A 25,111-nucleotide genomic window follows, 5' to 3' on the forward strand; every position below is an offset into this window, starting at 1 on the left:
ATCGCTTTGGGCTGTGTGTCTGACTGAATCCAGCACTCCTTCTCTCTTGCCCTGCTTCCCTGTGGCATTAGAGCCAAGAGCAGTCACCAATTGGCAATAAGCACTTAGGGCTCCCAAGCCTAGATAATAGTAATATCGTATTTTTCGCCCTATAGGACACACTTTTCCCCCTCCAAAAATGAAGGGGAAATCTGTGTGCATCCTATGGGGAGAATACAGGCTTTCGCTGAAGCTTGGAGAGCGAGAGGGGTCGGTGCGCACCGATCCCTCTCGCTCTCCAGGCTTCAGGAAGCTCTCGGCAAGCCTGGGGAGCCTGCGGGAGTTCCTGCAGGGCTCCCTAGACTGTGGATAGCGGCCTGCTGCCGGAGCGCGGGGTGTGCTGCAGCCGCGGCTGGGGGGGGGTTCTTTATCCCCCCCCAAAAAAAACTAGGTGTGTCCTATGGGCCGGTGCCTCCTATAGGGCGAAAAATACGGTAATAATAAAATGTTATTTATATCCCGCCCTCCCCAGCCGAAGCCAGGCTCAGAGTAGCTAACAACAGTAAAATAATGCAGCGTTCTAAAATCAATTCATTGTAAAATCAGTTCAAATCTAATTAATGGCAACCATTGGGCTAGAGTTCTGTGAGGATTACCAAAGGAGGGGGTCAGGCTATGCCTTGGCCAAAGGCCTGGTGGAACAGCTCTGTCTTGCAGGCCCTGCGGAAAGATGTCAAGTCCCGCAGGGCCCTAGTCTCTTGTGACAGAGCGTTCCACCAAGTCGGGGCCACAGCCGAAAAAGCCCTGGCTCTGGTTGAGGCCAGCCTAACCTCCCTGTGGCCTGGGGCCTCCAAGATGTTTTTGTCTGAAGACCGTAAGGTCCTCCGTGGGACCATATGTTTGCTTTTTCACAGCCCCCCAATCACTGTGCTGGTTGGAGTGTTGATCCACCTATGGAAATCTATTTCTGGATGTGGACTGGTTTTGAAATAGGTGCCTGTTGCCATATTCCACTAGCGGAACGGTACAAACAAGCAAGCCTGTTGCAGAAGGTTTTCAAGAGAAATCTTTGGAAATAAACATGTAAGAAAGATGAACCTCACACCGCCACCCCCCCAAGCAGCATGGAGAATGATTTAGAAAGCTTTTCATTTCAGTTTTAGTCTACCACAGTTTGCCTGTGGTTACCGCTAATTGTTTTGAAGAAACCAGCTTCAAACCACTGTTTGAACTGCTGTTAACTGACCATAGTGTTAACAGCAACTGGTCACAGTAGGTGCCAGGACCAACTGTAGCTAATAAAAAATAAAAGTAAAAGCCCCAGTTACTTTTCCCTTTGTGTGGAAGGAGCAGTGTGCATGCCGGAGACCTGCTGCAGTTCATACACATCATACCAAGCCATGTTACTTGCATGCTATATTTAAAAGCTTGGCGATCCATACCCCCAACATAATGGGACTACATAATACACTGAACGTAAGACTTCATAACTTTTATTGCAATATAAAAAAAGAAACGTAACAAAACATTTGCCCCCCTTTTGCTCTGCAAAATAAGCTCTGCAAATGGAATATATTCAAATGGATTTTTTTAAAAACGCAACATCTTTGGTAATTAGGAAATTACAAAATATTTCCATTTCCTTCTATAAAGAGCCAAGTTATCATTACCAATATACACTGCTTATTCTTATTTACAATACCCTATGTATCTTCTTAAATATACTTAATGAGAAGCATACCTTCAGCTACTGATTTTATGAAATAAGGCAGCCATTGATATAATAAAAAACAATATTGCAGCCATATACGTTTTTCAAAGTAACGAGGGCTAGCATAATACAACTTTCAACATTTTTTGACGCTGCCAGAGCCAGAGCTTACCAAACTATTGCACAGCTTGCTGAACGGGCATGAGATGGTATTAGCTTGGCCACGAAGACCACACCGAACATTAACAGACTGATCTGTTCAGGAAGTTCACTTTTCAAAAGTTGATGATATGGAAGATCATCATGACGGATGTCCTGGGCTTACATATAAAACCAAAGGAAATGAGAGTGTGAGAAAGAATATGGCCACACCTTCTATCACGTGACACCCAACCACGGTCACATGCCATGGGGGGCAAAGGGATTGTTTATGTATGCTAAGACTTCTCTCAGGCTCGCTTCCCATTGCATTGCTAACAAGGGCTGCAGAAAGGTTTCCAGAACAGGCCATTCACAGAGGTTGTTCACTCTTTCCCCCAGCAGGCCTGGTCAGAAGATGGGCATGCACGTATCCAGCTTAGCTTCCGATCAGCTCTGTTCATTCACAGACAAGTGCTGATTTTCATTAGAATTCAGTAGAACAGGGTAGTACAAAATATAAAAGCCTTTTCTTTACACAATGAAAACCAGCATGTTTCAGTTTTGAGCCATAAACAATACCAGAGAATTTTTATAACGAAGAGACACAAACAGCAGATTTGGCCCTGACGGTCCGGATGCAGTTTTCTGTAAAATCACATCAGCAGATACAGTGGTGCCTCTGGCTGCGAACAGGATCTGTTCCGGAGCCCTGTTCGCAATCTGAGCAGAAGGCAACCTGCGCCTGCGGGTTGCGATTCGCCGCTTCTGCGCATGCACATGACGTCATTTTGAGCGTCTGTGCATGCACGAGCAGCGAAACCCGGAAGTAACCCATTCCGTTACTTCTGGGTTGCCGTGGGACGCAACCTGAAAAGATTTAACCCGAAGCGTCTTTAACCCGAGGTATGACTGTACTGACAATTTACAACATATATGTACAACAGTCAACAAGCTTCCATAGATTTCCGGTTATATCCCAATGCCCTAAGAAATCATTCCAGAATCACTACTCCTTTTGGGAAAATCTCAGCATAGTGCTTTCAGAATTGAAGCTAGCCCGAGATCTTAAAAATAACTGCTGAATATACTGCTTAGCATTACCTAGAGTCAAGCTGGCTTCCTTACATTTTACAAAATTATGTAACATTCCCTAATGTGTCCACGATAAAGGTTCCGGTTTCAATTCCAAGGCGTTTTCTTTGTAACCTCCTTCCCTCCCCGGATCTCTTAGAAACTGCAGCTTGGAATCAAATCAGGAGTGTGCTCTGACAGATCAGATGAGGGAAGAGGATGTTGCTGGACCTTGGGTGCCAGAGATGGAGGGAGCTGTGGCCCAGCAGGAACATGAGTTGTTGGATTTGACAAATGAACTTGGAAAAAGCCAGGCTTGGAGAGATAGAGTTTTGTTTGGTTTGGAAATGGGGGGTTGGATAGACCCCCCTATGCAGGGATGTTTTGACTTTCCAAGTCTGGCAGTGGGCCGTGAGATGTTTGGGGTTGTGGGGGCTCTTAATTCTGGAGGGATTTTGAAACATGTTTTTAAATACCACATGGAGTTTAGTGTGGACTATGGAAAAGGGGCTGATTTGTCGAGAAGGGTCAAAAACACTGTCAAGTTGGAGTTTCCACGAGTGAAAGGAGCAGGAGACAAAGTAAAGTACAGGTATAAATATGAAGAAAGAGCTGCAGAAGGGACATGGAAGAGACTTAAGGGCCTCGGACATAAGATTACCAGGTTAATGAGCTAGATTGATGGGATAGAAAGGACTGACAAACCCGGGACCAGGAGGAAGAGACGCTGGATGAAGATTGGATGAAAGTTTTTTTTTAAAAAAAATTATTAGGATTGTTTTATAAAATTGATGAATGTTAGAAAAATGTTGGAACGAAATCATTTGGCTTTAGCAAAAATGTTAAAGGAATTATGTAAGAATATGTTATGGTTATGAGAAACTGGTATAAATAAGATCTAAGTTTTAAGTTTTAGGGTCTTTTATAGTAAGATAAGCTTAAAATAGATTAAGGTAATTTAATGACAGAATATTATGAAAAATGGAAAGGATTTGCTGTGATAATTAACAACTAGGATACAAAAAAGGGACGAGTGAGGAGGTCGATGAAATAAGGCAATGACAGTTAAGGATTTTGGAATATTGGATTTGTTTTTAAATTTTTGTGGTTTATTTTTGCTTTTTGATTGTCATGTGTCATGTGTTTTGTTGTTACTTTTTGATTTTGATTTTTATCAATTTGTATTGCTTGATTGTGGTTTGTTTTTCTTTTGTTTTTTCTCTTTCTTTTTCTTTTTCTTGTAATTTTAAAATTCTTAATAAATATCATTTAAAAAAAAAAATAGAAACTGCAGCTCTTATAAAGAAGACCCTTTAACAAATGATGCAACTATAAATAGCAGCCAGCTCTTTAAATAAATAGCATTATGGTTTGTTTAGCTGAATGAGGGTACCGTATCGTCAGATTGCTATTTGGCATATAAACGGGAAGTAGTTACTCGTCTGTGCGCTGTGCCAAATGAATTTATTTTGGAGAATTAGAATATTGACTGTAATAATGTGACCGTGGCGAGGGCTTTGTTTTTTTTGTAAAGTTACAAAGTGCAGGCTGTAAACTAAAGGTAAAATGCTTTTGCATAAAGTTTTCCTATGGCGAAAAGTGTGCAAAGCATGCCATCATTCTTCTTACAGTTATTGAACATAGTTCTACCAGTGCCTTTAAGAGGTCAATATTCCAAAGTGTTTTGAAGAGGACTGCTTTAGGATGCAATCCACCAACCTCTTAAGGAAACATCCTTCCACTTATATTGGATTTTTGTCCCACTGGAGTCAAGGGACCATTTTAATCCAAACACAGTGGCTGAGCAGCCTATATCAATTTCACACTGTTGTGCAGAAACACTCTTGGTAGCCGTGGCTTGATGGATTGTGCCCTCCAATACTGTTAGGGTGCCAATTATGTGGTTTCACATGAGATGAAGTGTGCAATGTAAAAAAAAAACCTAAACACCAAAGCTTGTGTGAAATCAAGGGATGGAGGAGTTAGATGTTGCCATGCCAGTTGTGTAAGATAACCTGGAATGGCACAAACAGAACTCTGATTGCACCTCTGAGACTATAAGGGCTGATATGAGCAACACTCATAGGAAGATTGTAATCATTTTGGCAAATCTTTATGCAATGTCTGCCCCCCAAAACATTTCCTCTCTTTCAATACCTGTGCTATTTTTCTCCTAACTGGTTTATAGCCATTTTTCTAGAGACCCTTCCGTTACAAACACCCTAACGTTTTATTGGTTTTAGTGATAAAATTGTCATGGCGATGGTTTTAGGATCTGCTCACCCCCAAAATATGGGAAGGAATGGAGCACCACACTGGCAAGCTGCTCCTCAAAGAGATTTGCCAAGACAACAGGCCTTGTACCAGCGGAAAACTGACATGCTTCATTCCAGCCCCATGTCAATGAAAAGTTACATTCAGAACAACTGACCGATAAACACGAGTTCTTCTAGAATGAAAGTCCTTGCCGCCTCGTCATCAATGAATATCCCCGTAGCACTAAGCAAGCAATATATATTGTGTTGTTGCACAGCTAAAGAGGCGAGGGAGAAAAATAGCCCTTTTGGTATTGAGAGATGTACGGCTGTAGCTCCCAGCACCTTCACATGGTTGACCTCTGACCAGCTTCGTCCAGTTTCAGGTTGCGTTTCCTGGCTGCCTCGCTGTTGAACTCCACGTCAGACTTCTCCGCGTTGCTGCAGTCCGTCATAGTCGATCCCTCTTTGTCAAGCGTTCCTCCGTTTCGGTGAGAGATTTTCAAATCCGGCTCTTGCGGGCGCTTCCAGTGGGGCCTTGTTGCCATCCACAAAACAACAGCACCAAAGACCAAGATCAGAACACCAAGAACGTTGACAAAGATGGCCTCTGGGGGAGAATCTTTATATTGATATCCAGGGCTCGATCTGGAAAAAGAAAGCTGTTATAAGAGCAGCGCTTGAGACCAAACAAGAAAAACACCAAGAACTTTTTTTATCTACGACGGCGTAAATAAAAAAATACTTACAAAGCAAAAAGAAGTTTTTCTGTGAATCCCATGAGGGCTGTCGCAATCACCGTTCCGAAGATTAGAAGGCCAAAATAAGCATGAATTGGCATCAGGGTTGCCCGAAGAGAACCGGGAGCAAAGGGAAGCAGGAAGACAGCAACACCTAGAACAAGCTACACAGAAAGAGCAAGTTATTTTACTGGTATATGTTGTTTAAACACAAACAGAAGGACTAAAATAACTACTGTACAAGAGTGGGAAATGATGTACCTCACTCCCCCCCCCCCCCAATTCTGACTGTGAAAAGTTGAAAGTGCGGCTTAAATTCGCGACCTTACAAAAATGGGCTTTTACGATATCGCTGCTGAAACAGACATACGGTAAAACAGAACGGGTGTGAGTGCCTGCAGAATTTTAAGCAAGTGGCTTATATTAGGGCATGGGTAGACAAACTAACCGTCGTTCGGTCTCAGCTCCTGCCCACCTAGCAGTTCGAAAGCACTCTTAAGTGCAAGTAGATAAATAGGTACCGCTCTATAGCGGGAAGGTAAACGGCGTTTCCGTGTGCTGCGCTGGTGCAGGCTCGCCACAGCAGCTTCGTCACACTGGCCACGTGACCTAGAAGTGTCTCCAGACATTGCTGGCCCCCGGCCTCTGAAGTGAGATGGGCGCACAACTCTAGAGTCAGACACGACTGGCCCGTACGGGCAGGGGTACCTTTACCTTTTTAGGCAAACTAAGGCCCGGGGGCTGGATCTGGCCCAATAGCCTTCTCAATCTGGCCCCCGGACGGTCCAGGAATCAGTATGTTTTTCCATGAGTAGAATGTGTCCTTTTATTTAAAATGCATCTCTTGGTTATTTGTGGGGCCTGCCTAGTGTTTTTACATGAATAGAATGTGTGATTTTATTTAAAATGCATCTCTGGGTTATTTGTTGGGGATAGGAATTCATTCATTCCCCCGCCCCCCCCAAAAAACAGTCCACCCCCCAAGGTCTGAGGGACAGTGGACCGGCCCCCTGCTCAAAAAGTTTGCTGATCCCTGTATTAGGGCATTGTCTTTCTCTCTCCCCCCCCCCATTAATTTTAAAGGTGCAGCTTATATTTGGGTGAGGCTTATATTTGGACCAATACAGTAATTGTAAAACTGAAAACTGGAAAAAAAAAAAAAAAAATTTAAGGAAAAGGATTGAAGCAGCCATGATATATTCTCTGGGAGCGCACCCACTCACATGTTCAAGATAAGTCCCAGACTGGCTTACCCTTCCATGCTAACTCAGCCAAGGAGTCCTGCGGCGCTTTAAAGAATATCCAATTAATTGCGGCATAAATTTCAGTGGGCCAGAGCCTACTGAGATGCATAAACTGTCAAACACACATGCAATACAGACAGAAGCCAAGAGGAGGATGCTGTTAAAATGTGGAGCCAGAAGTCCAAGCAATGCAAAGCAGACTTATGCCCTCTTGCCTTGTAGAGCAGAAAAGCAAATGAGAACCAGACAGAAGGGTAAAATATCAAATTAGGAGTGGGTGTGACTCATTTCCAAGTCTTTCTTTTTAATGAACAGGCAAAGCAAGATGAACAGTGCAAAAGAGGGAAAATAATTTTCGGTAGTGAGCTGGCCGCTCCCGGTCCTACGTCTGATGGAATTCACTTGCTCCCTAGTCTGCCTATAAACACTACAAGGAAGGAGGACAGAAGCAGAGCAGCAAGCTAAGGTCTACGTTTCCTATAACTTGATTTTTTAAAACCTCCAGGCTGTTTCATCACATGTGATAAAAATGTTCTAAGCCCAACAACTACTGGAATATGTTTTGGAAGCTGTAATGGAAATATAATGTTCCCCATAATTACCGTATTTTTCGCCCTATAGGATGCACTTTTCCCCCTCCAAAAATGAAGGGGAAATGTGTGTGCATCCTATGGGGCGAATGCAGGCTTTCGCTGATGCCTGGAGAGCGAGAGGCGTCGGTGCGCACCGACCCCTCTCGCTCTCCAGGCTTCAGGAAGCTGTCCGCAAGCCTTGGGAGCCCGCGGGAGTTCCCGCCAGGCTCCCACAGCTTGCGGAGAGCTGCCTGCATCCCGAAGCCTGGGGTGCGCAGCGGGCTCCCTAGGAAGTCTGGAAGTCGCGCCAGGCTCCCACGGCTTGCGGAGAGCAGCCTGTTCTGGGGGCTGGGGTCGGGGGAAGCTCGGGCTTCCCCCGCCCCAGCCCTGCGCCTGGGGGGGGAATAATTTTTTTTCTTTATTCCCCCCGCCAAAACTAGGTGCACCCTATGGGCCGGTGCGCCCTATGGGGAGAAAAATACGGTATATTAAAGGGATTTATTATTACTATTATGGTTTATGAATCGCCTTTCATATATATTTTGACAATATTTACAATCATGCAATAGAAACACACACACCTAAAAGTAGATTTAAACACAATACAAACCATCATCCAAGCAAGAAAGAGACCCAATTCCCAACCCGGCCAAAAAAGCAAAACCCCCACAAACATTTAAGTTGTTTCTGGAAATTGCTAATAGTGGAGACCTGCTGTATCTCAACAAGGATGCTGCTCCACAAATGGGCAGGCAAAAATAGGGGTATTAATTATAATTACTATTTATTATTTATACTCCACCCACCTGGCTGGGTTTCCCCAGCCACTCTGGGTGGCTCCCAGCAGAATCTTAAAAACAAGCTAAAACATCGAACATTAAAAACTTCCCTAAACAGGGCTGCCTTCAGATGTCTTCTAAAAGTCAGGTAGTTGTTTATTTCCTTGACATCTGATGTAAAGGACGATAGGGAAGAAATATTTAATGTAGTTTTCTTAGCTGTACTTTTATGTGGAAGGCACTGAAAACCTCTAGACCAAACAGTGACCATACCCAGAAACAGATTCAACTTATCTAAATAGTGATTAAAGAAAGGTGACAGTAATGCTTAAGCTCATTAAAACTATATCGTTTAAGACCAGAGCTCTTAACTTGTTGGCAAAATATCACCATCATGTATGGAGCTAAGGTTGCATATTTCTGAAAATGCTACACGTTCACTTTAAATGCTCATCATCTTACACAACAGAGAAGATGAGGTCATTTCAAGATATTAAAGAAAACAAGAGCATATTTATTTAATCTTAAAAATGGTTTTAAATAAGGATTGTCTGCCTAAGAACCAACTGCTCTGTTGCTTATTATTCTGATATGTTGTTTAGCAAGCATGAAATGAGGGCAGTTGAACATGTTATTTGTCGACGGGTTACTTCGCTCGTCCCAGCTGTCTTGAAACGTCTCCCTAAGCAAATAAACGAAGCCCTCGTCAGCTAAAATCCAAGCCGGCGCATTCCTTGTGTGCACCTCCAAACCAAAGAGCCGGCCGCAACACAAGCAAGCTGGGCACTCATCCATGGAGCTGACAGACCAGTTTTGAGTGGGCACAAAGAGCGAGCGCTTTCATCCTCAAAGTAGGTCCCACCACACAGCTGCTCTGGCGAACGACGTGGGGCGAAAAACACACAAAACGGTGCTACTCGCTGTGTTGCATTCACTCTGTGGATTAGGCTGAGACCCTACCTGCCTGCAGACTGTCTCGCCAGAGTGGTGCATGCTCTAGTTATCTCTCGCTTGGACTACTGCAATGTGCTCTATGTGGGGCTACCTTTGAAGGTGAGCCGGAAACTACAACTAATCCAGAATGCGGCAGCTAGACTGGTGACTGGGAGCGGCTGCCGAGACCATATTACCCCGGTCTTGAAAGACCTACACTGGCTCCCAGTAGATTTCCAAGCACAATTCAAAGTGTTGGTGCTGACCTTTAAAGCCCTAAACGGCCTCGGCCCAGTATACCTGAAGGAGCGTCTCCATCTCCATTGTTCTGCCTGGACACTGAGGTTCAGTGCCAAGGGCCTTCTGGCGGTTCCCTCGCTGCGAGAAGCCAAGTAATAGGGAACCAGGCAGAGGGCCTTCTCGGTAGTGGCACCCGCCCTGTGGAACGCCCTCCCACCAGATGTCAAACAGAAAAATAACTACCAAACTTTTAGAAGACATCTGAAGGCGGCCCTGTTTAGGGAAGCTTTTAATGTTTAATAGGTTATTGTATTTTAGTGTTTTGTTGGAAGCCACCCAGAGTGGCTGGGGAAACCCAGCCAGATGGGCGGGGAATAAATAATAAATTATTATTATTATTATTTTATTTATATCCCACCTTTCTCCCAGAACCAGGACTCAAGGCGGCTCACAATAATTAAAGCAAACATGAATAAAACACAGAAAGCTAACAACACATATAAAAGCTGATGCTTAGAAAGCATTTAAAATAAAGCAAAGTTAAACGGATATAAAAACAAACCCATTAAAATACGGATAAAAACAGCACAGCACTCTTAAAAGCCCTTTCCTTAAAAGCAGCCAGTTCCCAATACCCTGCAGGAATAAAACAGTCTTCACCTGCAGGGGGAAGGAAAAGGAGCCAGTCTTGATTCTCTAAGAAGAGAGTTCCAAAGGATGAGGAAACGCAGCGCTGGTGAGCTCTTATCTTTTGTGAACAGCGGCGTCAGGCAACTTTACCAGAAATCCCAATAGCCGGAATTGATTCAGGCCCCATCAATATTTGAGGCTTACTTCAGAATCTCAGTGGCTATCTTGTGTCCAGGCTCCCACTGCTTTTTAAGCTCCTACCGTTGGGTTTCCCTTCTCACCTTTCAAGTGTTCCTGAAGAATTTCCATTATACGGGAGCTTTAGAATAGGGGTGGGGGTCCTCTGGTAGATCAGCAGGGCATCCGAAGGGCATCTCCTATTATCCCTGGAAATGCTGGCCGAGGCTGAAGGAATCTGTAGCCCAACACTGACTAGAGAGCCACAGGCTCCCTGTTCCTGCTGCAGAGCTTCACACTGAATCAAACATTTCTCTTCCTTCGTCTACCATTTTAAAGAACCATTCTGTTATGTACTGAGTTGAATAGGATCCAAAATGCAGCAGTCTGATTGGTCCTAGAACAATAGGATTCAGAATGCAGCAGTCTGATTGGTCCTAGAACAATAGGATCCAGAATGCAGCAGTCTGATTGGTCCTAGAACAATAGGATCCAGAATGCAGCAGTCTGATTGGTCCACAGGAGCCACCCAATCCAGCTCCAGGTGGAAGTGAATCCGCAACCTGCTTGGCCTACAGGAGAATCCCGGAATTAGCCAATCACGTGGGGCCCATTGTGTAAATAATGTATATAAAGCAGACATTCTGGGGGAACTTCCATTCCTCCTCACCACTATGAGCTGAATAAAGAGCATGAAATACACTCTCGACTCCGAGTATATTTCACATTCCAAACCACCTCAGGTACGGGCTTATATGAAATACACCTGGTGCCATCCACTATGAGGTGGAGGAAGGGGAAACTGTCTGAACCCAGGGCAGATTTTTACTTTTGAAAGGCAAAGGAATCGCGAACGTTTGAACAGGAACCCACACAATGACTTTGCATAAAATCTATTTTTACCCTGCATACAGAATGCTGTTTCCTCTTTAGCATGGTGGCTTAGTACTTGGAAATCATTTCAATGCCCCCCTCCCCTGAAAAGACTGAAATGGATAGATTTTTTAATCTTGTTTTTCCTATTCAATGGCATCCTGCGGTGTCAATTCCAAGATGCTGGGAAACTATTTCTTTCTTTCTCCCCCCCCCCCCCAGCCCAGGTGTTGCTTGATTACCAGGGGGAAAGCATCTTTTAAAAAAGTGCTTGAAATGAACAAATTTGTATACTGAGAATCTAGCCTGCCTAAAGAAAACTTGCACATTTTTACATAATCTATTCTGCTCACAATGAACACACGGAGTTTGGCTTACCTACCTACAAACTGTTGCATTTTTGTGGTAAATACAAAGTGCCCAATTAAAGCGATTCAAACAGAGGCTGTTCGGCTGTGCAAACATACTGTTAATAAAGATAAGACAGAACAACTTATTCCACCTATTTAAGTGCCGTTTATAAACGGTGTCTAACCTGCAGAGCGTAACAAATGACAGCAGTCAGTCCGATCCAACTGTGCAGACTGTACATGTTGGGAATACTCTTGGCATTGTGGAAATCCCAAACAGCCACCAGAGCAATAACTGCAAGCACCAGAGCGATGGTATTTAACCCAGCATGGATTAATTTCATCAGGAATTTGCTGCATTTCCAGGTCCACGGTAACCGGTACACGATGATTGCTAGAGGTGGAGAAAGAAAGGGAAGAGTTCAGAATTTTTTAGAAAACTATTTTCCCTCCCCAGAATGTTAAAGGCCGTTCTCGTGTTATTCAAATTGTACATATCAGCTTTTGAGGATTTAGCTAGGGACGCCTGGCTCAAGAAGTCGCTCCCTCTTCGAAAGCCAAAACTTGCTCAAGAGGAGTACCAGATTTTCACGTGGCACAGTATGAAATTCCTGTGATGCTTCCTGCTAAATAAGCCATGTTATGCAGCAATGGAACATGCCAAGCTGAGACGTCACTTAACTTTGGCCCATTCCTTCCATGATGCCACTAACTCTTTTTAACTCCAGAAACGGGGAATTCCCTGATAATTGGGCCACACTGGCCGAGGCTGAAGGAAGCTGGGCGTCCAGCAACATCTGAGAATCAAAGAATTGTTGAGTTGGAAGGGATCACAAGGATCCTCTAGTCCAACTCCCTTCAATGCAGGAATCGTTTGCCCAATGTAAGGGCTCAAACTCCCAACTCTGAGATTCAGTTTTTCATGCTCTACCGACTGACTGAGCTACTCAATGCATATTGAAGGCACATGTATTCCCCAAATAATTCTGGATACTGTCGTTTGTTAAAGGTATTGGAAATAGCTCTGTGAGGGGTAAACTACGGTTCCTGGCATTTTGGGGGAGAAAATGATTTAAATGTGTAGTGTGGATTGTCAAACTAGCAATTGGCTAGCAGTGTGGTAAAGACACAAAGAAACCTAACCTTCCTACAACTTTATTATCTATAGTTCCTTGGAGGCGGAGGCAACTGAGATTTCCTGAAGTGGCATGTCAGTGTAGAAAGACTAAACCCAATCTATTTTCCCCACTCTTCTCCAGTCACCTGGCCAGGAAAAAGCCAGTTCAGGAAGAAGGGGTGAAAACAGCAGTTGCTTGCTATGAACAACATCACCTTTAAGGCTCTATAGCCTTATAAAACATTCTAATTTATGTACGGCGCATGCCAAGGTCTACACACCCACTATATAAGTCATAAAGAAAACTCTGTTCCTAAATGGAATGTCCTGGAACTGGAACCAATGTATATTTCCCTATGCTATAGGAAGCACAATATTGACATTTGAAGACGTCTTTTCAAGTTAACTGTACACAACCTTTCTGCAATTTCACAGCTTTTTCTCCCCCCCACCCCAGGAGTTGAAGAAAAGCACATTCAGACTGGAAATATGGTAGCCTTGTTTTCAACAGGTTGAGGGGAAGAGCACCAGTTTAAACACAGAAGAACAAAGAAAGTTCAGCTATTAAGTGCTTACATGCAGCTTCTCATAGGCATGTTTGTATGCCCACAAGTCTTGTTGAGTCCAACGGGGCTTAACAAGCCTTTGGCAAGCAGGCACAGAGATGCTTAAAAAGTGTATCATAATTTTATTTTGGGGCAGGAAGAAGGCTGCACACAATTCTGTCCACGTAGCTCCCCCCCCCCCCCTTCTTAGAAGCATTTTGGCTTCCTCTCATAAGAGCGTCAAACGCTAATAAAAACCTAGTCCTGTGACAGATCACATTCTTTTGTTCCTGGCACATCCACTTACAAACCACACAAATGGATTTGCACGTTGCAATTTTACGAGCGCACACATAATATTTTATATGCGTTTGTAAAAAGCTACGTTGTGTGAGCTGTTCTGCATTACTGTGCGTCTAACGCGACAGGTAATTCAGGTGAATGCAACTGCTAAAGCTGAAGAATAATGTGACCTAACTGCGGCAAGCTGGCTGAACTGAAAACACACTTTTGCAAAGGAATGCACAGACAGAGTTCAAGTTCTTTCATTTTCCACATACCCTTCTGCTTTTCTACAACTCAATGCTCCCTTTGTCTTCCCGCATTCTTGATAGGCATTCTTAGTCTTGTCAGGCTGTGCAAAGAGTTCTCTCCCTTTACGTCACCCTGTCCTCTCATACCCAAGTTATACCTTCTTTATGTCGCATCTTGTCAGTTTGCTTACCAAACTCCCCTCTGCACCTCAACACCATTTTATAGGGACACAGGTGGCGCTGTGGGTTAAACCACAGAGCCTAGGACTTGCCGATCAGAAGGTCGGTGGTTCGAATCCCCGCGACGGGGTGAGCTCCCGTTGCTCGGTCCCTGCTCCTGCCAACCTAGCAGTTCGAAAGCACATCAAAGTGCAAGTAGATAAATAGGTACCGCTCTGGCGGGAAGGTAAACGGCGTTTCTGTGCGCTGTTCTGGTTCGCCAGAAGCGGCTTAGTCATGCTGGCCACATGACCCGGAAGCTGTACACCGGCTCCCTCGGCCAATAAAGCAAGATGAGCGTCGCAACCCAAGAGTCGGCCACGACTGGACCTAATGGTCAGGGGTCCCTTTACCTTTACAATGCAGCGATGGGTACCCAAATAAGAAATTTTAAATCAACATTTGGAAGCCAAGTGTTGCTCCCTCAAAAAGTGGGGGACAAAAATAAAATGCAGTTGAGAAAAAAGAACTAACTATTAATAAGATTATTGTACTTCTTAATATCATCTCTGCTCCTCATCTTACTTGCCACTTCCCTCTCAGCATCAATAGTGGGGTGGGAAAATCTTGGCTTTCCAAATGTTGCTGGATTACAAATTGCATCATCTCTCACCAATGACCATGTTGGCTACAGCTGATGGGAACTCTAGTCTAACAAGCTCTAGAGAACCACAAGTTCCCCCACCCCTGTTCTAAATAGTATACTGACATAGGGACGCGGGTGGCGCTATGGTCTAAAAACCACTGAGCCTCTTGGGCTTGCCGATCAGAAGGTCGGCAGTTTGAATCCCTGTGACGGAGTGAGCTCCTATTGCTCTGTCCCAGCTCCTGCTAAACTAGCAGTTCGAAAGCACACCAGTGCAAGTAGATAAATAGGTACCACTGCGGCGGGAAGATAAGCAGCGTTTCCGTGTGCTCTGGTTTCTGTCACGGTGTTCCGTTGTGCCAGAAGCGGTTTAGTCCTGCTGGCCACATGACTCAGAAAGCTGTCTGTGGACGAATGCCAGCTCCCTCGGCCTGAGAGCGAGATGAGCGCCGCAACCCCCGTCACCTTTGACTGGACTTAACTGTCTAGGGGTCCTTTACCTTAGTATACTGACATGCTGCAGCATAACATACAGTTTTAAGCTTAAGGTTGTAATTCTATACTGGAAAATGTCAGAAGGAAAATGAATTGATATATATATAGATCTACGCAACATTTTTATATGTAACTGTGTATTTTTGTAATATTTTGTTTAAGTTGTTTGATGTTGCTTCAGTTCTCTGTACATCGCTTAAAATATTTTTAATATATTAAGTGGTATAGAAATTAAATAAACAATCAACCAAACACACTGAACTCAGTGGGACTTCTGTACAGGACTGAACTGTAGATGTCTTCTTTTTCCAATTTTCTATCATAGCAAATACCCTTGTTTTTAAAGTCAAATTGTAATATTGTCTTTATTCTCCAGCTTTAGTGCCTCTTATTACCGGATGCTATTAAAACTAATTGCTTTGAGAATTACGCGAAACCAACCCAGCACTTTAACTTCACCTACAGTGCAATACTATATACACTGGTATCTCGGTTATCGAACGTAATCCACTCCAGAAGACCATCCGACTTCTGAAACGTTCGACATCCCAGACGCAAAGGGCGGTCTGCAAAGTAAATGGAGAAAATGGGGGGGGGGGACGCAGTTGAAGCCATTCAACTTCTGAGGTGCGTTTGAAAACGGAAGCATTTACTTCCTGGTTTTCGGCATTCAAAAACCAAAATGTTTGGCTAGGGCCATCTTTAGCAGATGCGGCGCTGGGGTGCAAATATCCACCCAGCGCCCCCAAATTACCACAGATAGTGTTGGGGTGGCCGTAGCTGCACACTGCCAACCATCCGGGGGCCTCCACAACTCTCCCCCATGCCGCTGCGGGAGAGCAATCCCCGCAGAGGCTTGGGAGGGAAGTTGCGCCCCTCCCAAGCCCCCTTGGGAGGAGAGCGCAGCTTCCCTCCCAAGCCTCCTCGGGAGGAGAGTGATCCCCGCAGAGGCTTGGGAGGGAAGTTCCGCACCCGCCATCATTATGGCGGGCGTGCAGGAAAAGGGGGGGGCCACCGGCAAAGCCGCGCAGCTCCCCCACTTGTTGGGGCGCCCCTGAGAGGCCGGCGCCCTGGCGCGACGCACCACTAAGCCCCATGGGAAAGACGGCTCTGCGTTCGGCTTCCGAGGCGCTCGGAAACCGAGGTACCACTGTTCACGTCTACTCAAAAGTCTCAGTGTTTTCAATGGAGCATATTCCAAGGTAACTGTATAAAACTTTGTAGGACTGCAGCCTTAGTCAAAACAGAAGCACGAAGAAATAAGACAATATGGATGCAAAACATACGTTCAAGGTTGTAATCTTATCCAGTTATTTGGGAGTAAGCCCTGTTGAGCCTGATACGTCTTCTTGAGTAGACATGCAGTGTTACTGATAGTGGGCTGTGTGAGGACAGCCTGTTTTTGGCCACAAATTTTGGCTGGGCAGGGGAGATAAAAAAAACTTAAATACTTAAGAAGAGCCTGTTGGATCAGGCCAATGGCTGCCCATCTAGACCAGTATCCTCCTCTCACAGTGGCCAACCAGGATACAACTGCAAGCAGGATACAACCCCAAGAGTAACCTCCCCTCCTGTGGTCTTCAGCAACGGCCATTGTTAGGTATTACTGCCTCCAACTGCTATTGAGAGCATAGTAATCATGGCTAGTAGCCACAGATGGCCTTCCACTGCAATCCTTGCAAGCGTGCTGGATTGCGGAATGCGCTGGTCAAGGCTCGAGTGTGTTAATTTTCTACCAACTGCACAATGCTCCCAAGGCAGCTATTATCATCTACAGCCTTGGGCTAAAATCTTAAGACAAATCTACTCAGATTAAGTCTCTGGGTATACATGTACCAGTTTCCCACCTTAAAGGTTCACAACATTATTTTTCTTGCTCATGCACTATCCAGCTCAGTCATGGTAGATAAAATCCCCCCCCCCCAATTTACAACATGATGAAACAACTTAAGCAAAATCAAATCAATCCCCAAATGAAAAGAAAAATAAGGAGGCTCAAACATTCCACTTTTCAGTTCACATCAAATGAGTCAAACATCGGTAAACAGGAAGCACAGATAATGTTAAGCCTTCCTGGCTCAATGGAATACGCTTGACGGAATCCAGATGTGGTTGTGACCCTGCCACAAAAAATGCAGTCATTGGAGGGAGTGGGGGATAGAAGGCTTCTGCTTCTTCTTCTTTGCTGGTTGTATAAGAAACTGATTGTGTAATTAAATAAGTGGACTACGCCTCAGAAGAATGCATTTTTGTAGCACACTGCTGGATCACATTTACAGTACTCAGAAATAAGTCAAGTATGTTTTGCACTGCACAGTTCTCTGGACAATGAATGCGTTCTGCATTCTGCCTTACCCCCCCCCCGGGGGCGGGGAGCCAAGAATTCAGCAACATGGAATACTTAAAGAGCCCTGCGCTCTGGGACTGATCTGTGTGCTAACAATTCTGGCTGCGTGCAACAGAGCCGGCTTTCAAGAGTTTCAACTTGTTGCAGAAAAAGCAGAAGTAGTGGCAGCTGCGATCTTAATTTTGCTGAAGAAATTGAGGCTGCAATCCTGGCCAACTGAACGCAGCAAAACTGAAGAGTTATAAAACATAGCCTTCTGTAGCTCCAAGAAAACTCAGCAATCCCCATTCAGTTCAATGGAACTTATTCTTCTTTGGTTTACTCCCAAGTCGCCACGCAGTCTTAGCAAGTGCACACTCACTTTCTTTTTCTCCTCTCCCCCCCCCCCCCATTTTTAACACATTCACTGAAAACGCAAGTTCGACTTTTCTCTTATTTGTGTCAATTTCCCGCCCCGTCCTCCATGGAGTTTTCGATTCCCCCCTTCTGCTGAACTTTACTTTCTTCTGTTTATTAAATTATAACCTCTATAATCGAATCCCTTCTGTTGTTCATCAAATCCTGCTCGCGAGTTCATCGTACTCCTAACAGTCCAAAAAAGGGCATCCATTCTTCCATAAAACACTCATCGTCAGAGGTGATCTCTGTTAGAAGCCGCCCAGAGTGGCTGGGGCAACCCGGTCAGATGGGTGGGGTACAAAAAACAACATTATTGCTGTTGTTGCTATTTGTCATCGCTCCTGATTTTGCTGTTAGTTTCACCAGTTCTGCATAGCCAGCTGACTTATCCATTTTTCTTTCGTGGGAAGTTCTTCCTTGCCCAAAAAAGAACCCTAGCTGCTGTCGCTACACACCTAAACAACTTTCAATGCTTTCTAACCAGCCGCAGAAGTTTGGGGCAGCTGCCCTATTGCTGAGATGCAAGCAGCCCCCTTCCTTTCCATGTATAATTTTTATTAAATTTTCTGTTTTACAACTTAGAATGCTCATTTAGACCTCCTTAAAATATCAGTGACTTCCCTTCTTCTCTTTCCGTGGTTCCTTTTGGGTATCATAAATCCCTGCGTATACATAAACTAAACCATTCAGTATTCCATTCTTACATCCGTCCAAACTTATTTTACACTGCTGAATTCATCTCAACGCTGCCAACGTTTTCAAGGGTACACAATTCCCCCCCCCCCACCATATTCAAATAAACACTTTCCAAATAAGTTTAGAGAAGCACCCCTCCCGCTTTCTCGACCCCCCCCCCAACGCCGATTCCCCGCGCTTTCCCACCCCCTCGATGCCTCTCCAAGGGGCGCGCAAAGCTCTGCCTGCGGGCACCGCGCCGCTTGCTCCCTGCAACTTGCGCGCTTTTACGCACCGATCCCTTGCACGAAGACGAAGCCCGTGATGAGGAGCACCGGGTGCCAGTTGAACTCGGCGTTCCCCCCGTCCCAGGCGAGCCCCTCGCGGTAGTGCAGAACCCAGACGAGGGCGAAGACGACGGAGCAGAAGCCCAGCAGCAGCGCCGACGCCAGCAGCGCCAGAAAACACCAGTAGCCCTCCATCTTCCCCCCCGACGCCGTTACGCAGCACCGCGGGCTTCTTATAGACCCAAACAAACGCCACAGACGGGGCGGAGCTGCGCCGAGGCAGCTCCAGGCAGGCAGGCAGGCAGGCAAGGCAGGCGGGACCTCCTGATTTCCTCCCCCTGGAGGGGAAGCGAGAGAAGCGGAATTCCTCCCGGGAGGATGGCGGAGGGGGAAGTCGCTTCCCCCCCCCGGGGCTTTTTCTCCGCCCCCCTCGGGCAATCCGCTATACCCCAGTGGTCAAACTTGTGGAAACAATTTAGGAGAAGTTGTGTTTCTTTTATTTTCTTTTTAAAAAAAAATCTTTACAATTGAATATCAATTGAGAATAATTTTACAGAACAGCTCAATATTACTTGCTCTCAGAAACACTTGCCCCATTTCCCCCCCACTCCAAAAATGCTTCAAAGCCGTGGTTCCCAACCTGGGGCACGCACATGCCCTACAAGGGGAGGCAATTTGATTTTTAAGGGGGGGGGGCGATTAAGAGTGAATTTTTTTTAGGCTTCCACGTGAATAGGAGTTCACTCTTTGAATAATAATAATAATAATAATAATAATTATATGTTACGGGAGGGGGGCACCAGGATTTTAGAGATGTTTAAGTGGGACTTGGCCAAAAAAAGTTTGGGAACCACTGCTTTACAGCGTTTAAGACACTGTTGATAAAACAGTTTCCAAATCTTCATTAGTCCCATAGTATAGATCTTCCATAATAAGCTGGTTTTGTGGATCGTAGCTCAATCCCAAACAGCTCAATCTGAAATTTGCAGTTTTGAAAACTCTTGCTTTTTTCTTTTCAGATCTCGTAAATTCCTTTCATCCATACAAAGCATATAATCAAAAGTTAGGAAATCAACTTGTATAACCTGTGGTGCTTTATGGCCCGTCTGAATGACATGATTTCTTAGACAACTTAAAGCCCTTGCATCTGGGCAGCGTCCCACATTCCAGTCAGAAACAGCACCGCTGCCTATAACCCACTTGTTTTCAATGTTTTCCTCAGCCACAAGTTTCCTCAAAATGCCTTAGGCTATGGGAGAGCGGCAAATGTACCCCAGGCAAACGAATAAAATGGAATTGGCTTCCCCGGCCGCCATCCTCTCTCTTTCAGAAACCACCAACCGAAAAGTTGTGTTTCTGAGGTTTGGTGGCTCATAACATCAGAATCAGGTCATACCATGAAACCATCGGAAAGATCCTTTAACTCAGAATATAATGCAACAAACTGTGTTATGTTCATTCTGTCAAAAGTTGCAGCCAAATAAAATGAGTTATACACAGAAACCATGATGAAGCATGGATTTCTGTTAGGGGCAACAGTTGAGGGGGGCAGAATCTCAGTTAAGTATTTTTTATTGATTGGGGGGGGGCAACTAAATAGGAAGGAAATTATTTGTGCCAGGTTTGAGGCTGATACAATGTGGGATCTTTGAAGAGGATGTGGTCATGGATTTACCGGCTGGAACATGATGCAAGTGTGCTCTTCTCTTCTGCTGCTCACAGTCCACCTGTGACTTCCTCCTCAGTGCCAGCCCACCCATAAGGCAAGGCAAGGCGACTGCCTCAGGCAGCAGGATCCACAGGGAAGCAGATCCCCCTGTCAATCTTTGTCCCTTGTTCCTGATGTAGACCTTCCCACACCCTTTCTTCCCTAGCAGGGAGGGAGGTCCCATTTTGGGGTCGGCCTCAGGTGGCAAAATATCTTGGACCAGCCCTGCTCCTATTCCACACACACACACCCGCATATCTTGGGTGGCAAAATGGCCCTGCCGGCGGCATGCGCCACTTGTTTATCTGAGGTGTTTTGCTGGCCTCGCCCCAAAACAGCTCAGCAACTGTGTCTGGATTTTTACTTCTTGAAATATGGCAACCCTAGGCTGTGTGTGTGTGTGTTTTAATGTGTCAAATGCAGAGAGAGAGAGAGAGAGAGAGTCCGTAAAAAGCTTTATTCCACTCTGTTCATGAAGACAGCGGTGATACTTTTACAACCCTGCTGTAATGAGACCATGCAAAAATGATGACATTAAAAAAAAAAAGGCGCTACAGTGCATTAGACTGTGCGCCACCATTAATAATTTATCACTTGTACTTCCAGGATCACCATCAATGCATGTAGCACATTAATTCACACGTTTAACAATCTTGTCTTTTCTCTGCCCGTTATTGAAAGAATCATAATACATCACTTTTAACAAATAGCTTCAGACAAATGCCGTTTAAATACTATTGAACAGAAAACAATGCTCTATCCAAGTATTGATTTGATATAAATAAGAGAGCGCTGAAACAAGCACGCATTATGCTTGTTGGGTCTGGGTCCAGTGACAATTTTAAGATTCACCATCCCATGAACTGTCAGGCAAACATGTCCAGGTTGAAATGAGGCAAGGAAGAAACATTATTCATAGGAGAGAGCTTGGCAATGTGGAATTCTCTTAGCATAAATATTGCTCCTCCTAAAACCGATGAATAATATTGTAAACACACACAGGAGCAAGACTTTTGTTGCTGCTGGTGATTGAATTATATCTGGATTTCAATGAGAGGCATCTTCTAAAATTGAAATTGAAATACTTTATTGTCACTTGTACAACTTGTATACAGTGAGATTACACGAGCACCCCCCACTCAGCTCTCTTAGTCTTAATTCCCCTCGTTTACTGACACACACACACACCAAACCCAAAAGTCAGTTGCCCTGTTGTTATCTTTTCATTCCACAGCCTAACAGCCCACGGATAGAAGCTGTTCTTTATATAAAGAATAAAGTATAAAGTATTTCTAAGAAGAGGTTCTTCTATAAGACCTTGGAAAGCATGAATTATCCTCCTTGTTTACCCCGTCACAGTGAGTTCAGGAAAATAAGAAACCGAAGTAGTACAGTGGTACCTCGGGTTAAGTACTTAATTCGTTCTGGAGGTCCGTTCTTAACCTGAAACTGTTCTTACCCTGAAGCACCACTTTAGCTAATGGGGCCTCCCACTGCTGTTTAGTCATGCTGGCTACATGACCCAGAAAGCTGTCTGTGGACAAATGCCCTTGGCCCGAAAAGCGAGATGAGCGCTGCAACCCCATACAGTGGTACCTCGGTTTAAGAACAGTCCTGTTTAAGAATGATTCGGTTTAAGAACTCTGCAAAACTGGAAGCAGTGTCCCAGTTTGCGAACTTTACCTTGGTCTAAGAATGGAATCCGAATGGTGGAAGGGCGCTGGCAGCAGGAGGCCTCATTAGGGAAAGTGCGCCTCAGTTTAAGAATAATTTCGCTTTAAGAACGAACTACCGGAATGGATTAAGTTCGTAAACCGAGGTAACACTGTACAGTGGTACCTCGAGTTAAGAACTTAATTCGTTCTGGAGGTCCGTTCTTAACCTGAAACTGAGCTTAACCTGAAGCACCACTTTAGCTAATGGGGCCTCCCGCTGCTGTCGCCGTCGTGCAATTTCTGATCTCATCCTGAAGCAAAGTTCTTAACCCAAGGTACTATTTCTGGGTTAGCGGGGTCTGTAACCTGAAGTGTATGTAAACTGAGGTACCACTGTAAAGCTTTTCTACTCTTATGTTCAGAATATGCTCATTCGCCTTTGAATCAACCTTTCCACTATATTTATCTTAAAATACCTCCTAAAAAAAACACCTTTCAGAAAAACAATTTTCTGACCCACATTTTCTGCCTTCTCTCCATCTGACCCACAGAAGCTGTCAAGAGCTGGCATAAGTGGGCACCTGCCACAGCCCACCGGTGTTTCCTAAACTTGGGTCTCTCCAGATGTTTTTGGACTACATCTCCCATAATCCCTAGCTAGCAGGACCCCTTTGGTCAGGGATCATGGGAATTTTATGTAGAGGAGGAAAGGAGAGGGGGTTATTCTTTTGCTGTTTTGTTTTACTTATTTACGTGTTTTTCTCCCATATTTTATTCTGTGAACCGTCTTGAGATCTTGGGATGAAGGGCGGTACATAAATCTAATCAAACAAACAAACTCTTAACTTCCTGCTTTCAAGTCCTGAGACTTCCTGCTTCAAAAATGTCCCTACGGTCCATTCCTGAACAGAGATTAAATCGGTGGCAGGGCAGTGAACCTCCTTTACTTACTGCAGATGTCATTCTGCGCTTATGCACATTTTCAAAAGCACGATTTCCTCAATTCTTCCCTAAGCCAGGAGTTCACTTTAACGTCGAGAAAGCTGTCTTCCCACAGGGATCATATGGAAGCTTTTAGTATTTCTCCATTCCTCTCGTATTACTTAACTGTTGAGCAGACCGAATTAATTCAGAGGGTATGATTTCCCAAGTCATATCTCATTAGCATTGGCTAGGTGGGAAGGTAAATGTATCCCATTCGTGACAGCCACCACAGAAATACTCAAACCTATAGTCTCAGAGGCCGCCTGTGGCTTCATAAACAACTATCTGACTTTTAGAAGACATCTGAAGGCAACCCTGTTTAGGGAAGTTTTTAATGTTTGATGTTTTATAGTGTTTTTAATATGCTGTTGGGAGCCACCCAGAGTAGCTGGGGAAACTCAGCCAGATGCGCGGGGTATAAATAATAAATCATTATTATTATCATGGCAGTTAAACCTCGGTTGTCAAAGGTAATCCATTCTGGAAGACTGTTCGACTTCCAAAACGTTCAACAACCAAGGATCAAAGGGTGGTCTGCAAAGTCAATGAAGAAAAAAGGAAAAAGCTCCCCAGAACCAGTGAAGGCAGTGAAGGTCCTGTGTGAGTGTCTGGAGGCGGTTGGAGGATGGATGGCAGCTAACAGATTGAGGTTGAATCCTGACAAGACAGAAGTACTGTTTTTGGGGGACAGGAGGCGGACAGGTGTGCAGGATTCCCTGGTCCTGAATGGGGTAACTGTGCCCCTGAAGGACCAGGTGCGCAGCCTGGGAGTCATTTTGGACTCACAGCTGTCCATGGAGGCACAGGTCAAATCTGTATCCAGGGCAGCTGTTTACCAGCTCCATCTGGTACGTAGACTGAGACCCTACCTGCCTGTGGACTGTCTCGCCAGAGTGGTGCATGCTCTTGTTATCTCCCGCTTGGACTACTGCAATGCGCTCTACGTGGGGCTACCTTTGAAGGTGACCCGGGAAATACAACTAATCCAGAACGCGGCAGCTAGACTGGTGACTGGGAGCGGCCGCTGAGACCATATAACACCGGTCTTGAAAGACCTACATTGGCTCCCAGTACGTTTCCGAGCACAATTCAAAGTGTTGGTGCTGACCTTTAAAGCCCTAAACGGCCTCGGTCCAGTATACCTGAAGGAGCGTCTACTCCCCCATCGTTCTGCCCGGACACTGAGGTCCAGCTCCGAGGGCCTTCTGGCGGTTCCCTCACTGCGAGAGGCCAGGCATAGGGCCTTCTCGGTAGTGGCACCCGCCCTGTGGAACGCCCTCCCATCAGATGTCAAAGCGATAAACAACTACCTGACATTCAGAAGACATCTGAAGGCAGCCCTGTTCAGGGAAGTTTTTAATATGTGACATTTTAGTGTATTTTTCATCTTTGTTGGAAACCACCCAGAGTGGCTGGGGAAACCCAGCCAGATGGGCGGGGTACAAATAATAAATATTATTATTATTATTGTTATTATTATTATTATTATTATGTTTGGCTTCCGAAAAACGTTTGAAAACCGGAGCATTTACTTCAGGTTTTCGGCATTCAGGAGCCGAAACATTCCAAAACGGAGCCATTCAGGAATCAAGGTTTGACTGTATGTTGTTGTTGTTGTTGATAAAAAGGGACCCCTGACCATTTGGTCCAGTTGCGGACGACTCTGGGGCTGCGGCACTCATCCGCTTTATTGGCCAAGGAAGCTGGCGTACAGCTTCCGGGTCATGTGGCCAGCATGACTAAGCGGCTTCTGGCGAACCAGAGCAGCGCACAGAAACGCCGTTTACCTTCCCGCCAGGGCGGTACCTATTTATCTACTTGCACTTCTTTCAATTTCAGGTGTATGTGTGCAGATTAGTAATGATA

General features: G+C 45.0%; 1 protein-coding gene across 1 annotated transcript; it reads right to left on the reverse strand.

The window, feature by feature from the left end:
- Nucleotides 1-1,456: 1,456 nt before the first annotated feature.
- CYBRD1 (cytochrome b reductase 1) lies at nt 1,457-19,158 on the reverse strand. The gene is made up of 4 exons (XM_080981110.1): nt 18,907-19,158; nt 11,881-12,089; nt 5,907-6,061; nt 1,457-5,805 (listed from the first exon to the last, which is right to left on the reverse strand). Exons 1-4 carry the CDS (start codon nt 19,091-19,093, stop codon nt 5,505-5,507), a joined length of 852 nt encoding a protein of 283 aa, XP_080837236.1. The 5' UTR covers nt 19,094-19,158; the 3' UTR covers nt 1,457-5,504.
- Nucleotides 19,159-25,111: the final 5,953 nt, after the last annotated feature.

The sequence above is a fragment of the Podarcis pityusensis genome (genome assembly GCF_964106645.2).
Source record: "Podarcis pityusensis genome assembly, chromosome: 1".
In the NCBI taxonomy this organism is placed as follows: domain Eukaryota; kingdom Metazoa; phylum Chordata; class Lepidosauria; order Squamata; family Lacertidae; genus Podarcis; species Podarcis pityusensis.